Below are 14,874 nucleotides of genomic sequence, written 5' to 3' on the forward strand. Positions count from 1 at the left end.
TATCATTGATCTGCTCAAGCCACATCATGATGTGGCCAAACTAAATTGGCCATTTCACGAAATGCGACCATTTCGTGAAATGCCCAATCATATCATGAAATGAGCAAATTTACGATATGGCCACGACATATCTATACTAAAATCGTCGCTTTATACTCCATGACGCGACCTTGAAATTTTACTCTCAACGCGCCTGAAGAAGTTTCACTACAAAAATTTAATCTTATATGGCGAATAAGAATAAATTATTTTGAACATAAGCTGGATCATATCTAGCTTATTTGCTTTGAACAGCTCATGCAATATTTCACAAACGCGCACTTTCTTTGCAGACAAGAGATAAAGCAAATAAGGGCGACTTCATATATCCGCGGTGTGCTAACATCTTTCATCATGTTCACGACCCGTATTTGCCTGTTCTTCTCGATCCTGGCGTTCGTCCTTGAGAACAACGTGATTAGCGCCAAGCAAGTATTCGTTGTGACGAGCTTTTACAATATCTTGAGACAGACCATGACCGTGTTCTTCCCGCAAGGTTAGTTTGGTTTGGAAATGTATTTCAATTTTATTATAGGCCTATATGAATAAAACAAGTTTTAAACTTTGTATTGAAATTGTCAGTATAATGTTAATTTCAATCATTTACCATTTTACGCGTGGATAATTTTAATATGCCTTCTTTTGATTTTAATAGCTTTGTTTCGTGTATAATCATCGTTAATAATGTTTGAATTTATTCTCTCACCGTCTCTTGTTATTTACATGTTACATTGTTTGTCATTGTTCAGAAAACTAGCAATTATCACTATTGTGATTCTTCAGCCGGAAATACTTAAGTAATTTAGCCCGCCTTAATAACGCATTTCCTTTGCGGATTTGTCCATCAGGTATAGCCCAAGTCGCTGAAGCTACCATATCGATAAAACGACTCCAAAACTTCATGTTATACGAGGACACAAGTAAACCAGTACCAGGCTTAGCGGAAATTCAAACTTCCTCCAAAAAAGGAAAGGAAGAATCTCTAACAAAGGATATTCCACCTTCACCAGTCAAAGCCGATATGGAAAAGAAAAAGGAAGCCGATACAAAACAATCGTTAGAAACTCCTCCGGAAACTAAAAAGGCCAAGGAAGCTAAAGGCAATGGTGAGTCTGTTGATCTGAAATCATTCGTGTACAAAGTCCAACAATTCATTTGTCATTTGAACACAGTTATTACTTTATTTGTTTCAACAGTGAATCGTTCTTAATGAATGGCTACTAAGAATAGCAGCATCATTAAATCCATGAAACACGCACAAAGCAGCATTTTAGATTTAGATACGAGTACTACTGTAACATATATATTTCATGGTTATTCGCATCTTTATTACAGTATTGTATTTAACATAATTGACCGTTATGAATTTTACTAGGTACTGACTACTGATTAAAGTATTGCTTACAAACAATTAACCACAAAGTGTTATTGTATATTATCGTTACAAACTTTCCGCCCGCAACTTCGTTCGCATGCACTTCACATAATCGAATGACAGCCGCATTTGTTATCTTGACATAAGTAGCCTATGTCCACTTCCAAGGATTTGTATACCTATCTCTGTTCCAAATTTTATCATAATCATTAATCTGTATTAGTAGTTGAGTCAGAAACAGGACAATCGGCCTAGTTAAAATCTCGGAAAGTCGAAGGGCCTTAACCAGCCCTGTTCTCTATAGACCACCTATCTTTGTTCCTAGGCAATCTAGAAGCACCACTAGAATCAGGCGAAGAAGACAACGAAGAGTTGGCAACAAGAGTTGAAGAAGACGCGAGAGGAGTAAGACTGAAACACGCTACCGCTAAATGGATAGTTTCGCACGCTGAAAACACGCTCACTGATATGTCGCTCACTATCAAACCTGGAAAGTAAGTGAAAGTAAAGTTGTGTTTTTTTAATGAAATGAAATTGTTTGGCTGAAGGGTTTTTACTTTATATTAAGGAGAGAAAAAAGAATAAGACGTATAAGACATTAAATTTTGTTAATGAAATAAATGACAAATGATTGTGAAGTGATTGAGATATTAAATGCAACCACCAATGTTTTTTTTTATCAGTAGTAATTACACTCTTTTAAAACATGTGTTCGATGTTCAATTCATACTTTTATGAATTTCCTATGCAACTTTGTTACAAACTGTATTTAAAAATTGAAAATAGGTAAAATATGTGGTATAAACCAAAGACAGGTGTTTAGTTCTGTATTGAAATAGTGTATGCATGTGTTTAAATTTCACATAATCGCTTTAATATTATCTTCACGACTATCCAATTGATCTTTTTAAAATAAAAAGTACCCATAGTATAATAATTTTTCATTTACAGGTTAATAGCAGTAATAGGACCGGTAGGTGCGGGCAAGTCATCGCTCTTGCACGTTCTGTTGCGTGAATTGCCTCTCGTCTCTGGCTCTGTGCATATCGGTGGAACTGTATCTTATGCTAGTCAAGAGCCTTGGTTGTTTGCGGGTAATTATAAATTGTTGTAAATACATAAATAATCACGAAGATGAAGTGTTCTGAATTTCGGGATTAATAAAGGAGATATCGTTTTTTAATTATGCTTAAATTCACTCTTTTTTTTGTATAATAGTCGCATATTCCAAAAACAGAAAACATCGTGTTAAAAATTCTTTTGAAAAATAAAACAGTTATAATTTTTATATTGATAAAGATCTTCGCATATCTGTACAATCTGACACGCACTCGCTATAGAGAAATTTTCTAAAGTACAAGCAACTTTTGCTTCCACCATATTTTTGCCAAATAAGAATTTTTTTTACCATCAATTCTAAAGGAATTATCACGTATTTGTCCACAGGCAGCGTCCGTCAGAACATCTTATTCGGTCAGCCGATGGACCGCCCGCGATACAACGCGGTGGTTAGACGCTGTGCTCTAGACCGCGACTTTACGTTGTTCCCACATGGTGATAAGACTGTGGTCGGAGAACGGGGTGTTAGTCTTAGTGGAGGTGAGTTAAAAATTTATATAAAAATAATTCAGTATTTAAAAAACATAAAATCTTACACACCTCGGTGAGATAGTCACCAAATAAAAACATCACGATCAACATTGCTGTTAAATACATATTATGTTTCATAACTTTGATATTGGGAAGTCTATACTATACATTGACAATTTGTTTTAGTATAATAATTTATCTTAGGAAAAACGCCGCTTTGCGCTCGAAATCCTGCAAAATAAAAGTGCGCGACTAAATAAATTTTCAAACTTTGTGAGCGATGTTCAATTATTTTCTTCAATTTAGCTTTTACAATTGTTCAGAAAAATTGAAATGTTACTTTTTATAAACAGACTAGACGTACAGTTTGATAATATCGATTTATAAGATCTCTGTATGTTACGCTTTCACGGCTACCTAATCGATCGTTTTTAAGTTATACTGAGAAGGGGAAATTATATGTAATACAAAGTGTAACTTTATTGCGGCAATGCAGTTAAATGGAAGCGTAACAATACGCCAATAAACGGAATTAATCAATCGTTTACACGTGGAACACGAGAATATCTATGTGTCTCACATTTATGCTGTCATGGTCGGACCAGTGAAGAAATTCCTATTAATTAGTGATTAGACTAATCACTGATTTATGAGAATTTTCTAACAGACGAATACCATTTACATTTTTACTTATTTACTAGATTTCCGCCCGCGGCTTCGCCCGCATTTTCAAAGGAAAACCCGCATTGTTCCCGTTCCCGTGGGATTTCCGGGATAAAACCTATCCTATGTGTTAATCCAAGTTACCCTCTATATGTGTGCTAAATTTCATTGTAATCGGTTCAGTAGTTTTTACGTGAAAGAGTAACAAACATCCATACATCCATACATCCATACATCCATACATCCTTACAAACTTTCGCCTTTATAATAGTTACTTATTTATTTCCTTCAGTAATTCCATGATCAAATGAAACAGTTTATAATTAATGATTGAATTCTTCTTCTTAATTTTTCTTCATTTTCGATGCCAAAATGTGTTCTAATATTCCTTACGTCAGTTTTACATAATAAAAAGTTTTCTGAACATTATTTCAATTATGTACTTTCAATTATTAGTCATGTATTTCCTCACGAAAAATTCTCCAAATCTACGTAAGCACACAGTCCTAAGAATTAATGTTCCTAAATTGTCATTTACGTCTCCAGGTCAACGTGCCCGCATCTCACTAGCGCGCGCAGTATACAAACGCGCAGATATATACCTACTGGATGACCCTCTATCTGCTGTGGACGCGCACGTGGGCCGGCATCTCTTCGAGTCGTGCGTGGTTGGATACCTGCGGAACACCACTCGGGTGCTGGTCACCCACCAGCTGCAGTTCCTGAAGGATGTTGATCAGGTGCGTATACATGCGTGGACATACGTACTGATCGCCCCGTGGTGTGTGCGTGCATCTACACTAACAAAATACAGAGGAAATACGACAATTTATACATAAATATTATTGTCGTTACATTTTTATGGTACTTCGTTTTAATTTTTAACATTTATAAAAAAATTAAAGACTAGAAATAATTATATAGTGAGGCGGGATTTTAATCCACATCCTATTGATCTAAAAATTCGATCTATTCTGTCGCATTTCAAATTATATTGTAATGTATCTTAAATTGAAATTTGAATGTAGCTATGCGACGTTTCTGCTCTGTTGTTGTTGTTGTTTAATTTTTAAAAGCAATCTGTAGCAAAACAGGACATTATGTTTTCCTTGATACTCATTAGAATAATAGTAATGAGTATCCTGTTTCAGTAAAATTTCTTAGAACTAACTCATCACTATTTTTCAATGTAACAAGTATTTCGTTTTGACAATACTATCTTTCCCTGTTTTAAAATATCATCTTTCCCTGTCATTGTTAATAAATTATTTATTTAACTGAAAAATTATGTGCAAACATTAAACTTTCAAAGTTATATAAATTAAAATTTGCTTTTTGTATTCAGATAATAATATTAAAGAACGGCGCAATAGCAGCAGCCGGAGATTTCGAAACGCTCAGCGCGTCCGGGCTGGACTTCGCGACGTTACTCGCGAGAGACGAACAAGAGGACGAGAAGCCTGTTGCTGAGGAAAAGTCCAATATGGACCTGGATGAGTCTGTGCTGCAGGGCAGCTTCAGAAAACGCCAGATGAGCATACATTCCGTGAGTTTTTTTTATCTCCATATATTTAAAAGCATCCCTATTTAATTCTTATTTTTATGATTTATATATATTATTATTGTGAGAAGGATCTTATGAAAAAATATCCCAAGAAAATTGCGCCTAATTAATATATAAAAAAAAATGCGAAAGCTATTTAAATTTTGTATAAGACAGAACAACATCTGGCGGGTCAGCTAGTTACTATATTTTTTAGTTTTCTTATCAAACTAACCGTTTCAATAATAATGATCGTATTCGCTGTCATACTTAAATTTAAATACTTAATTTATGTAGACTTTAATAGCCCACTCTTTATAAATCTGAAAGCAAAATAATGTTATATTTATGAAACGTGGTGAATGGTGATCAAAATTATGGAAATGATCACGTCTTTACGTTATCTCAAAAACAATTTTGTTTAAAAAGGTGCGAAGTTTTGTGATTTCTTAAATTTTAAATATATTAGTTTTAGCTAATATCTAATAATACCACTCATGTACAGAGGCGGCTCGTGACAAAATTTTATGGGTGTTCACTTGAAATAAAACACTGAAAATACATGGTGTAAAGCAGTACATTTATCAAAAAAATTACTTATAAAGGAAATACCTACATACGTCTTTCTTTTTGGTGTGCAAAAATATCTATAACTTAAAGCGACAAGACATTCGTAAATATCTGTTGTTGCTTTCATCACAACCACACAACCACGGTTTTTTTTTACATATTGTTCAGATTTAAACACACGCGTATATGTTTTCGTTTTTGTCGTACATTTTTGCGTAAGATCAAGTTCAGGCCGTGGCGGTCCCTTAGCTTTACATTCTAGCCGAATTTGTAACGTTTTATCACACTTTTTAATGAACGCCACATTATAATTATTGTTCATTTTAACACTCACAAGTAATACTGATAAGTACAGGCTATTTCAACACGTATTTTATAATTTTAATTAGAAAATTGCATGAATCGCGCGCGTGCATTGAAGTTGACTCGAGAGTCGAGTGTTTGTTTATATTATAGACGTAGCAACTGGCAACGTCGCAATCGCTGTCCTGCCGGGCGGTAAAAACGAACCGGCAACGTTTGCGGGTGCGGCGCACCGAATTTTGCTACTTTTCCATAGAAAATCTTTTGTTTCACGCGCAGGGCTCTGGCAAAACCCTCTCTTTCACTCCTATTGGATTTCGTATTAGGAAATGTACTAAATCTTTTTTCATTGGAGCGCAATCGTGAGCGCACCGCTTCGCGCGTTACATAATACAGTAGGTATTATACAGGTGTATGGGATGATGGAATGATGGATATATTCATTGGTATTAACAGTAGTTTTAAAGATTACGATTGATTTTAAATAGTAATAATTAATGTTAATAATTAAATTAAGGAGTATGATTTTATTATAATTATTTATGGGAGTTCACTGCACCAGCGCTCCTTAGGGCGAGCCGCCTCTGCTCATGTATAACAATGTTTCCCAATTTTTGTGAAAAAATTGATGTGAATCTGAAATGTGAGAATCTTTTTCTTTATTTAAATGAGATATTGGGAGTGGTTATTATATTAGTGGGATTATAAATTATCCATGTTAAACAAATAAGTAAGTGTGGATCTGGTTAAGTCATAAATTGCTATAAGCTGCAATATGTAAACAATACAAGTGTAATTTTAAATCATATTATAAATTAATATTAAGGAAATATCCGACTTAGACAAAGCCTGTAAACCGATGAAATAGCTGACAATTGCTGTCCTTACAATGTTGCAAGAAAAAAAATGTATAGAAGTGTTTGAAGTGGTATTATTCACGGATTTTCAACTCTGTTTCGCAATATTCTAGAGTAGTATAAGAACTTTAACTCACAGTAAGTAACTTAGAACTTGTAATGCTCATAATACAAAGGACAGCCGTACACGGACCGCTTCAAGCAGTTGAGACCGACGCTACGGCTTGAAACCACGACCGCGCGGTGTACTATAGACATTCATTCACTGTCGTACACGGACTGCTCGAGCAGTCGCGACTGCTTCAAGCCGTCAACTGCGCGGTTTGTAGCGACAGCTCGAGCAGTCCGTGTACGACGCTCAGCCGTTAGCTGCTCGAGCAGCCCGTGTACGGCAGCACAAATAATGTGTGGCCAACAGTCATAAACTTCAAAATACAAACTCCATTAATATAAAAAAAATCGCACATAAACAATTTTTTATTGGAATTAACAAAGTTTTAATGATAGTGAACTTCACTATCTCTTAAATTAACATATATATTATATTTACTGTATTTTATGTAACAAATATTTTCCATTAAGAAAGGAAGAAAGGAGCAAGGTTTTAAAATAATATTTACTAATTTGCTATGGTTTATATGTATTTAAGTAATTTATAATAGAAAAATGTTTACCTATAAAACTTGAAATAGGTACTAGCTTTATTTTGGGTTTAAAATGGTACGGTATATATTAAAATACATTCAAAGATATTAAATTAGTTTAAAAATAAAATAAATCTTTAATAATAATTGCTTTTGGACTTTATTTTGAATCTGAATTAATTCTGATAGATAAAAAATATAAATTACGACGTTTTTACCTAATACAGAATAAATTTATGTTATACGCAAAAAATACTTAACATACATGAGTTTATTTAGAATCAAATTAATGCTTTATTACCTTGCGTATGGGGCAAAGTTATATTATTTGTTTAACCCAGTTTTTGAGTCTGACACATTATTTTTTTGTTGGTTTAGTTGCTTTCACGCATTATCTGTACGGACAGAGTAAAAGAAATAAGCAAATATACATACAAGCTTGAGGAAGCCGGTGATCCGTTTCCTTTTCACCTTCCCAGTCCATTCCTTTATTCCCATCGTCATTCCTTTCCTTATCCCTGTTACCTATAGTCCGTAGTGATAATAGCATACAGTTAAGTGAACCGTCAGCTCATAAAAATATGTTTTCTAACATGTAATTTTATTAACAGGTAAGTTCGGTAGACAACTTGACAGCAACCGCGCCACCAGAGGGCGGGCGGGAAGAAGCTGAAATGCGTTCAGCTGGTGCGGTGTCGAGTGCAGTATACGGCGCGTATTTACGGGCTAGTGGACATCCACTGCTCGTTACACTCATGGCGCTGGTCGCTGTACTAGCCCAGTTGCTCGGTTCCGGCTCCGATTGGTGGACTAGTTACTGGTAATTAGGAGCTATTCACATTATTTTAGGGCAGTTAAACTTAACGCCGACCGCTCTGCTGGAAGGTGGTCGCGAAAAAGCAGAAATGCGTTCAGCCGGTACGGTGTCGAGTGCAGTATACGGCGCGTATTTACGGGCTAGTGGACACCCGCTGCTCGTAACGCTCATGGCGCTGGTCGCGGTACTAGCTCAGTTGCTCGGTTCCGGCTCCGATTGGTCGACTAGTTACTGGTAATTAGGAGCTATTCATATTATTGCATAGAGTAGTTATATTGACGGCGACTGCTCCGCTGGAGGGCGGGCGTGAAGGGGCCGAAATGCAGAAATATAATTTAAGCATTTTGTGTTTTTGTATCGTATAAGTTTCAGGTATCTAGAAACACTTGAGAAAAGTTATTTTTACAACTTCGAAGCAGTTTTTTGTAGTCAAGAACGCGCGTCAATTATAAAATAATCTTTGTTTTTTTTCTGTTTGGAAAAAAATCTAAATCTAAAAATAATCAATATTTTGCACTGTAGCCAAATATATCTCCCAACACCACAGCCATTTTATAACCAAGTTTTTTTCAACAGGGTCAATCAAGAGGAACGTCATCCACGTACATTACTACAGAACCTCGATACAAACGACACCAATGCTATGGATGTATCATCTAACTTTACGAATGCGCTCGTTGATAACGCACACTTTCAATCTGGACTCACAAGATACGATTGTATTTATATTTACACAAGTAAGTAAGATTAGGTCCAAAAATATAATTAATACCTTTAAAAAACACATATTCGTCACGTTCAAATATAAACAACCAGTTACTTTAAGATTTGCATTTTGGACTGTAGTAAATTCAGAAAGTTGACAATTTTTTTTTACAAATTAAGATCATTGACACTATAAATTGTGTCATTGCTCATTGGTCGATATGGTCTATACCATAGAAATCTAAATAACAAGACACTAGAAGTCGTAAGCGCGCGTGACCTTGTCGCCACTCAGGTGACTTTCACAACACCAGCGTATTCGTCACTGTTCAGTTGCTCTGGAGACGTATGTGTATAAACATGGTGTGTTTCAGCATATCCCACTGCGGAAATTCTTCCACAAGTTGTAATTATACTAATAAAGGAATAATATTTCATCGGTAAATATATCTTTTTTAGAAATAATGCCGTTTTTCATTAAAATTATAGAATATTTACAAGTATTACGAGTGTCACCATAGTAATCGAAATAACAATGAATGACACAGTCTACCATTCTTATTATCACGTTTAACACAAATTTCAACCTTATTTCTATGAGTTTATGTTCAAAGTTATATCTATTGAAAATTGACAACTTCTGTTGTAGAAAAGCCGAATTTTTTCGTATTGGAACAAAAAGAAACAAAACGTCTCATATACTTAGGAATGTTATTCTAAAATAAAACGTAAATTCGTGCGTTAGGATACATATTAAAAAGCTTAATTTAATATATAAGTTAGTTTTCACTAAAATCAAGCTGTCCAATAAAAGGCATAGTTTACTTGTGTGTACTGTTTAGCTATCGGTTTAAATGTGTTGATTTTGGCGACAGCGGTTTTCATATGAATTATGACATTATAGCACTTCTATGTGTCTTGTTATTTAGATTTCTATGGTCTATACTCTATAGTAAAAAGACACGATAAAAAAATATTCCTATGTGTGTAGTGATTTTAACTCAAGAACTTTAAAATTATCACAATACATCATTTTTTTTCTGCATATTTGAATCAATTTTGATAGTACATAAATTTCTTCAAAGGCAATATACCGATACTTCTGTTTCACCATCCTCCCGCAGGCATGGTGGTGGCGCTAGTGGTGATATCCCTACTCCGTTCGTTCATATTCTTCTCCATGGCGATGCGAGCGTCTACCCGTCTCCACAACAACATGTTTGCATCAATCACACGTGCTCCCATGCGATTCTTCCACACGAACCCGTCGGGCCGGATCCTGAACAGATTCTCTAAGGATATGGGCGCGGTGGATGAAGTACTGCCGTCCGCTTTATTGGATGTACTACAAGTGAGTTCATTCTTTGGATTGTTATTCGCTATTGTATTAAACTTTAAATTTTGTTAAAGTAAGTTTAATTCTAAATGCTAATATAATTAAGTTCTCTGTGAGTTAAATAGTTTTAAACTAGACTCTTTTATTCAGACACTAAATACGTTCACTATTACATTACGATGAAAAAACCTTTGTATTTATCAGTTCAAACTAAAATTTGTATTTATCAATTCAAATCAATGCTTTAAATGTCTATGTTCAGCCATTTTAATTAAATAAATAACCCCAATTATAATCCTTATTTCTCCCGCAGATCGGGCTGTCGCTGATCGGTATCGTGATAGTGGTGGCGATAGTGAACTACTGGCTGCTGCTGCCGACGCTGGCCATCGGGCTCGTGTTCTACGGGCTGCGGATATTCTACATCGCCTCGTCGCGCAGCATCAAGCGCCTCGAGGGTGTGAGTGAGTCATCTGTGAGCCTCGACTATTTGTGTTAGATGTACGATGTATGACTAGTGTTTGGTGTTCGCTTTCCTTTAAGTTCTGTCTCGGTAGTGGAAAGCGATCATGTAAGGGGGTGGAAAGGGGGTGGGCTTTTGCTGCGAGAAGGTATTTCGAGTCTTAAGATCTGACTATGCGAAAGGATACACCTAAATACAACTAAAAAATGTTTTGTTTTCGTTCCTTAATAGATTGCACACTAAATACTTAATATTATTTTGTTGTCAATGCACAATGTTTTCCTCTTAAGATCTCTATGCACGCATTTCTATATTTTTTATTAATTATATATCTTTATTAACACGCATGCTTCAAATTCCTTTTTTATAAATTAAATAACTGACAATATTAGTAACAAATTTAAGTGCTTTATTACCTCGTTTCCAGCACGTAGTCCAGTGTTTTCCCATCTCAACGCGTCCCTACAAGGCATTACGACAATACGTGCGTTTGGCGCTCAAGAGGCTCTTATAAAGGAGTTTGATAACCATCAGGATTTGCATAGCTCTGCTTGGTAATAATTTACTCAACCGTAATTTTAATTTACATTATAAATCACTACACTGAAAATTGACGAAATCAGTAGGTATAAATTTCTTCACACTTATAGTTTACACAGAGAAATAATTTTTAAAAATAATGCCTAAAATATATTTTTCAAATCAATAAAAAAATTCATCACACTACATACCTTTAATATACGCTTTTGTGTATGGTCGAACTTCGACAAGCGAAATACATAGTACAACAGTTTTAACAATGTTTTATATATAAGTATTATATATAGTCCGGGATACATCGCCCATTTTTGCAAGTGATTACTATCAAGCTAATTTTTCGTGAGTAGCTTTATTTTGATGAGATGCCCAATAATTTCATGTACGAAACTCTCGATTGTGGTAGCTACCAGAGGAAACAAGGATAAAATATTTTGATTTGATGGTTCTCAAATATTAATTACTAAGTGAATGTTTTTTTTGTTCAATCTCAAGATAATTATCTAAATTATTCGAAAAAATATTTGTCCTACAAAATCTATGGTTTGATCAAAGAGTCCCCCTTTCCAATGTGTATCGATAACGAAGTCATCATAAATGATTACTAACAAGCTGATTTTTTTATTTTCACTTATTTAATACTTATATAATTCAACAGACATATTGTCCTACAAATTGCGTAATAAATATTTGAGAACCGTCAAATCAAAAATTTTTATCCTTGTTACCTCTGTAAGCTACCACAATCGAGAGTTTCGTACATGAAATTATTGGGCATCTCATCAAAATAAAGCTACTCACGAAAAATTAGCTTGATAGTAATCACTTGCAAAAATGGGCGATGTATCCCGGACTAATATTTAGGTTGATGCATGTTTATCTTATTTTATTATTATTTCCAGGTACATGTTTATCGCGAGCTCACGTGCTTTCGGTTTCTGGCTGGACTTGGTGTGCGTTATTTACATTGCTGTGGTCACCCTAAGCTTCTTAGTTTTCGGAAATGGTAATCAATCATGTATAAATATAATAAATTAATTATATTCATTAAAAAAGGGGATTAATATTCTGGTACGTTTGCTTTTTTCACATGTAACATGCACTCAATTCTCTATTTCAATAGACTCAAGGGAATACAAACATTAAATTTGCTGCTATTTATATCGTATAATGTATATCTAATAAACTCTAAAACTTGGTAATTGTTAAAAATATGTATTGACGGTTCGAAAGTGCTTCTAAAAGAAGTCTATTTAAATAAATAAATGTTTGAGTTTGAAACAAATTATGACTACATCTGAATATTATGTATTTACAGAGGAATACGGAGGCAATGTGGGTCTGGCTATCACTCAGGCGATGGGTCTCACAGGCATGTTCCAGTGGGGCATGCGACAGTCCACCGAACTGGAGAACCAGATGACAAGCGTTGAAAGGTATTTATATTATTTATAAGTATATCTTATTTCACAATTTATTCGAATACATTTTTCCATACCTTCTTCCTGTGTTTTTAAAGTATACACATATATAACAATGGATATTACGAATTTTTTTTACGAATATGATTATACGATACTATAAGAAATGTTTATTACAACAAACTAGACAGGTATATCTACCAAAACAAGAGATTTACCTCACTAAGAGGCACTGGCGACGTCGCTCCTACATATGTCCGTACGCTATATACATATTGGCGACACTATATACATTTCAATACGTCGTCCTTCGATACGTCGTTGAGCAACATTGCCACATCCTCTGATCAGTGATGTAACGGTTTACAATATTCGCAGAATACAAGAGTACTCGTCCATCGAGCCAGAACCTCCGCTCGAGTCTCCCCCGAACAAGAAGCCGCCGCCATCTTGGCCGTCTGCCGGGCGGGTGCAGTTCCGCCGGGTGCGCTTGTACTACGCGCCGGGGGAACCGCCGGTACTGAGGGACCTGACGCTGGAAGTGCAGCCGCGGGAGAAGGTCGGGATCGTGGGGAGAACGGGCGCGGGGAAGTCGTCGCTGATTAACGCGCTGTTTAGGTATGTGTGTTGTTTATTTGGGGGATAATTTGTATAATAGATAAAATTATTAATGTCAGGTCGACGACTATATAGACCGGACTCTCAGTGGAGTTTCGTTTGCAAAAATAGCGGACCTAAATCTGACTTCTGATATATATTGTATAGATCCCAGAAATCCTATAGACAGATGTTGCCAACCAGTTTTGTGGTCCCCCTCTCCCCACCCCGGTAATTAAATATGGCATACAAAGAAAAAAATAAAAATTTCCAAAACATGCCGTGAGTGGTATCAAATGAAAGAGCTTATTGAGTAGATCACGAATATATAGCATACTATAATATTTCTTACACTTTCTCTAAGATTTTTTAGAAAATTTACGAAAATGCTCCATTTTTGAGTTAACTTTAAACCACTATAGATTGAAAACTCATGAATATATTTTTTAAATTATTATTTTAAATAATTAACAATAGTCCATTGTTTACGAATCGGATATATTCGTGATCTACTCAATAAGCTCTTTCATTTGATATCCCACACGGCATGTTTTGGAAATTTTTATTTTTTTCTTTGTATGCCATATTTAATTACCGGGGTGGGGAGAGGGGGACCACAAAACTGGTTGGCAACATCTGTCTATAGGATGTCTGGGATCTATATAATATATATTAGAAGTCAGATTTAGGTCCGCTATTTTTGCAAACGAACAACTCCTTGGAGCCTGCTCTTATAAATCAATAATAATTTACTTTAAAACCTATCAAGCTATATTTCTATTTGTTCAAGATTTTTAAGTGAAACTTTTATAGGCGCGCGTTGAGAGTAAAATTTCAAGGTCGCATCATGACAATACCGTCAGGTCTGCGTCATGGAGTAAGACAACGATTTTGGTATCTTTGAATCTTGCCAAAGAAGTTTCACTTATGACACGTGTGCTCATCACACACGCTCTTTTTTTAATCTTTAGATTTTTATTTTTTAATAGAATACCATTAAATTTCCAAAATCGGAAACATTAACAAGTAACTTTATTAAATAACAAAGAAAAAACGCCTAAAATCATAAAACTATATATTATTAACTAATTTTGACACCTATTCATCCTCTATTCAGACTGGCAACAATCGAAGGCGAGATCATAATAGACGGTCGGGAGACATCCGAGCTAGGGCTGCACGAACTGCGCAGTCAGATCTCGATAATCCCGCAGGAGCCGGTGCTGTTCTCGGGCACTATGCGGCACAATCTCGACCCCTTTGATGAGTACCCGGATCAAGTGTTGTGGAGGGCTTTGGAAGAGGTCAGTAGTAAAAAAGAGCGATAGCAATGTAGTCGGGTCCGTTTTTTTTTGGTGTCTCGCGCATAATGTAGTGAAAAACTTTTTATTCGCGCATTTTCATTATTTTTATG

The 14,874-nt window shown here is 35.4% G+C and overlaps 1 protein-coding gene across 1 annotated transcript in view; it reads left to right on the top strand.

Moving 5' to 3' along the window:
- The window catches only part of LOC149489792 (putative multidrug resistance-associated protein lethal(2)03659), a 38,982-nt gene that overhangs the window by 19,752 nt on the left and 4,356 nt on the right, over window positions 1-14,874 (top strand). Inside the window, exons 8-23 of the mRNA XM_089714547.1 lie at window positions 333-535; window positions 888-1,145; window positions 1,740-1,908; window positions 2,366-2,508; window positions 2,861-3,013; window positions 4,214-4,407; window positions 5,013-5,213; window positions 8,196-8,404; window positions 8,978-9,138; window positions 10,231-10,457; window positions 10,756-10,906; window positions 11,333-11,459; window positions 12,345-12,448; window positions 12,761-12,878; window positions 13,242-13,481; window positions 14,578-14,764. Coding sequence (XP_089570673.1) covers window positions 333-535; window positions 888-1,145; window positions 1,740-1,908; window positions 2,366-2,508; window positions 2,861-3,013; window positions 4,214-4,407; window positions 5,013-5,213; window positions 8,196-8,404; window positions 8,978-9,138; window positions 10,231-10,457; window positions 10,756-10,906; window positions 11,333-11,459; window positions 12,345-12,448; window positions 12,761-12,878; window positions 13,242-13,481; window positions 14,578-14,764 — 2,845 coding nt within the window. The remainder of the gene's footprint in view (window positions 1-332; window positions 536-887; window positions 1,146-1,739; window positions 1,909-2,365; window positions 2,509-2,860; window positions 3,014-4,213; window positions 4,408-5,012; window positions 5,214-8,195; window positions 8,405-8,977; window positions 9,139-10,230; window positions 10,458-10,755; window positions 10,907-11,332; window positions 11,460-12,344; window positions 12,449-12,760; window positions 12,879-13,241; window positions 13,482-14,577; window positions 14,765-14,874) is intronic.

This window comes from Colias philodice, chromosome 3 (genome assembly GCF_061535455.1).
Source record: "Colias philodice isolate Cphi_HAF_F1 chromosome 3, ilColPhil1 Martin Lab GWU primary, whole genome shotgun sequence".
In the NCBI taxonomy this organism is placed as follows: Eukaryota; Metazoa; Arthropoda; class Insecta; order Lepidoptera; family Pieridae; genus Colias; species Colias philodice.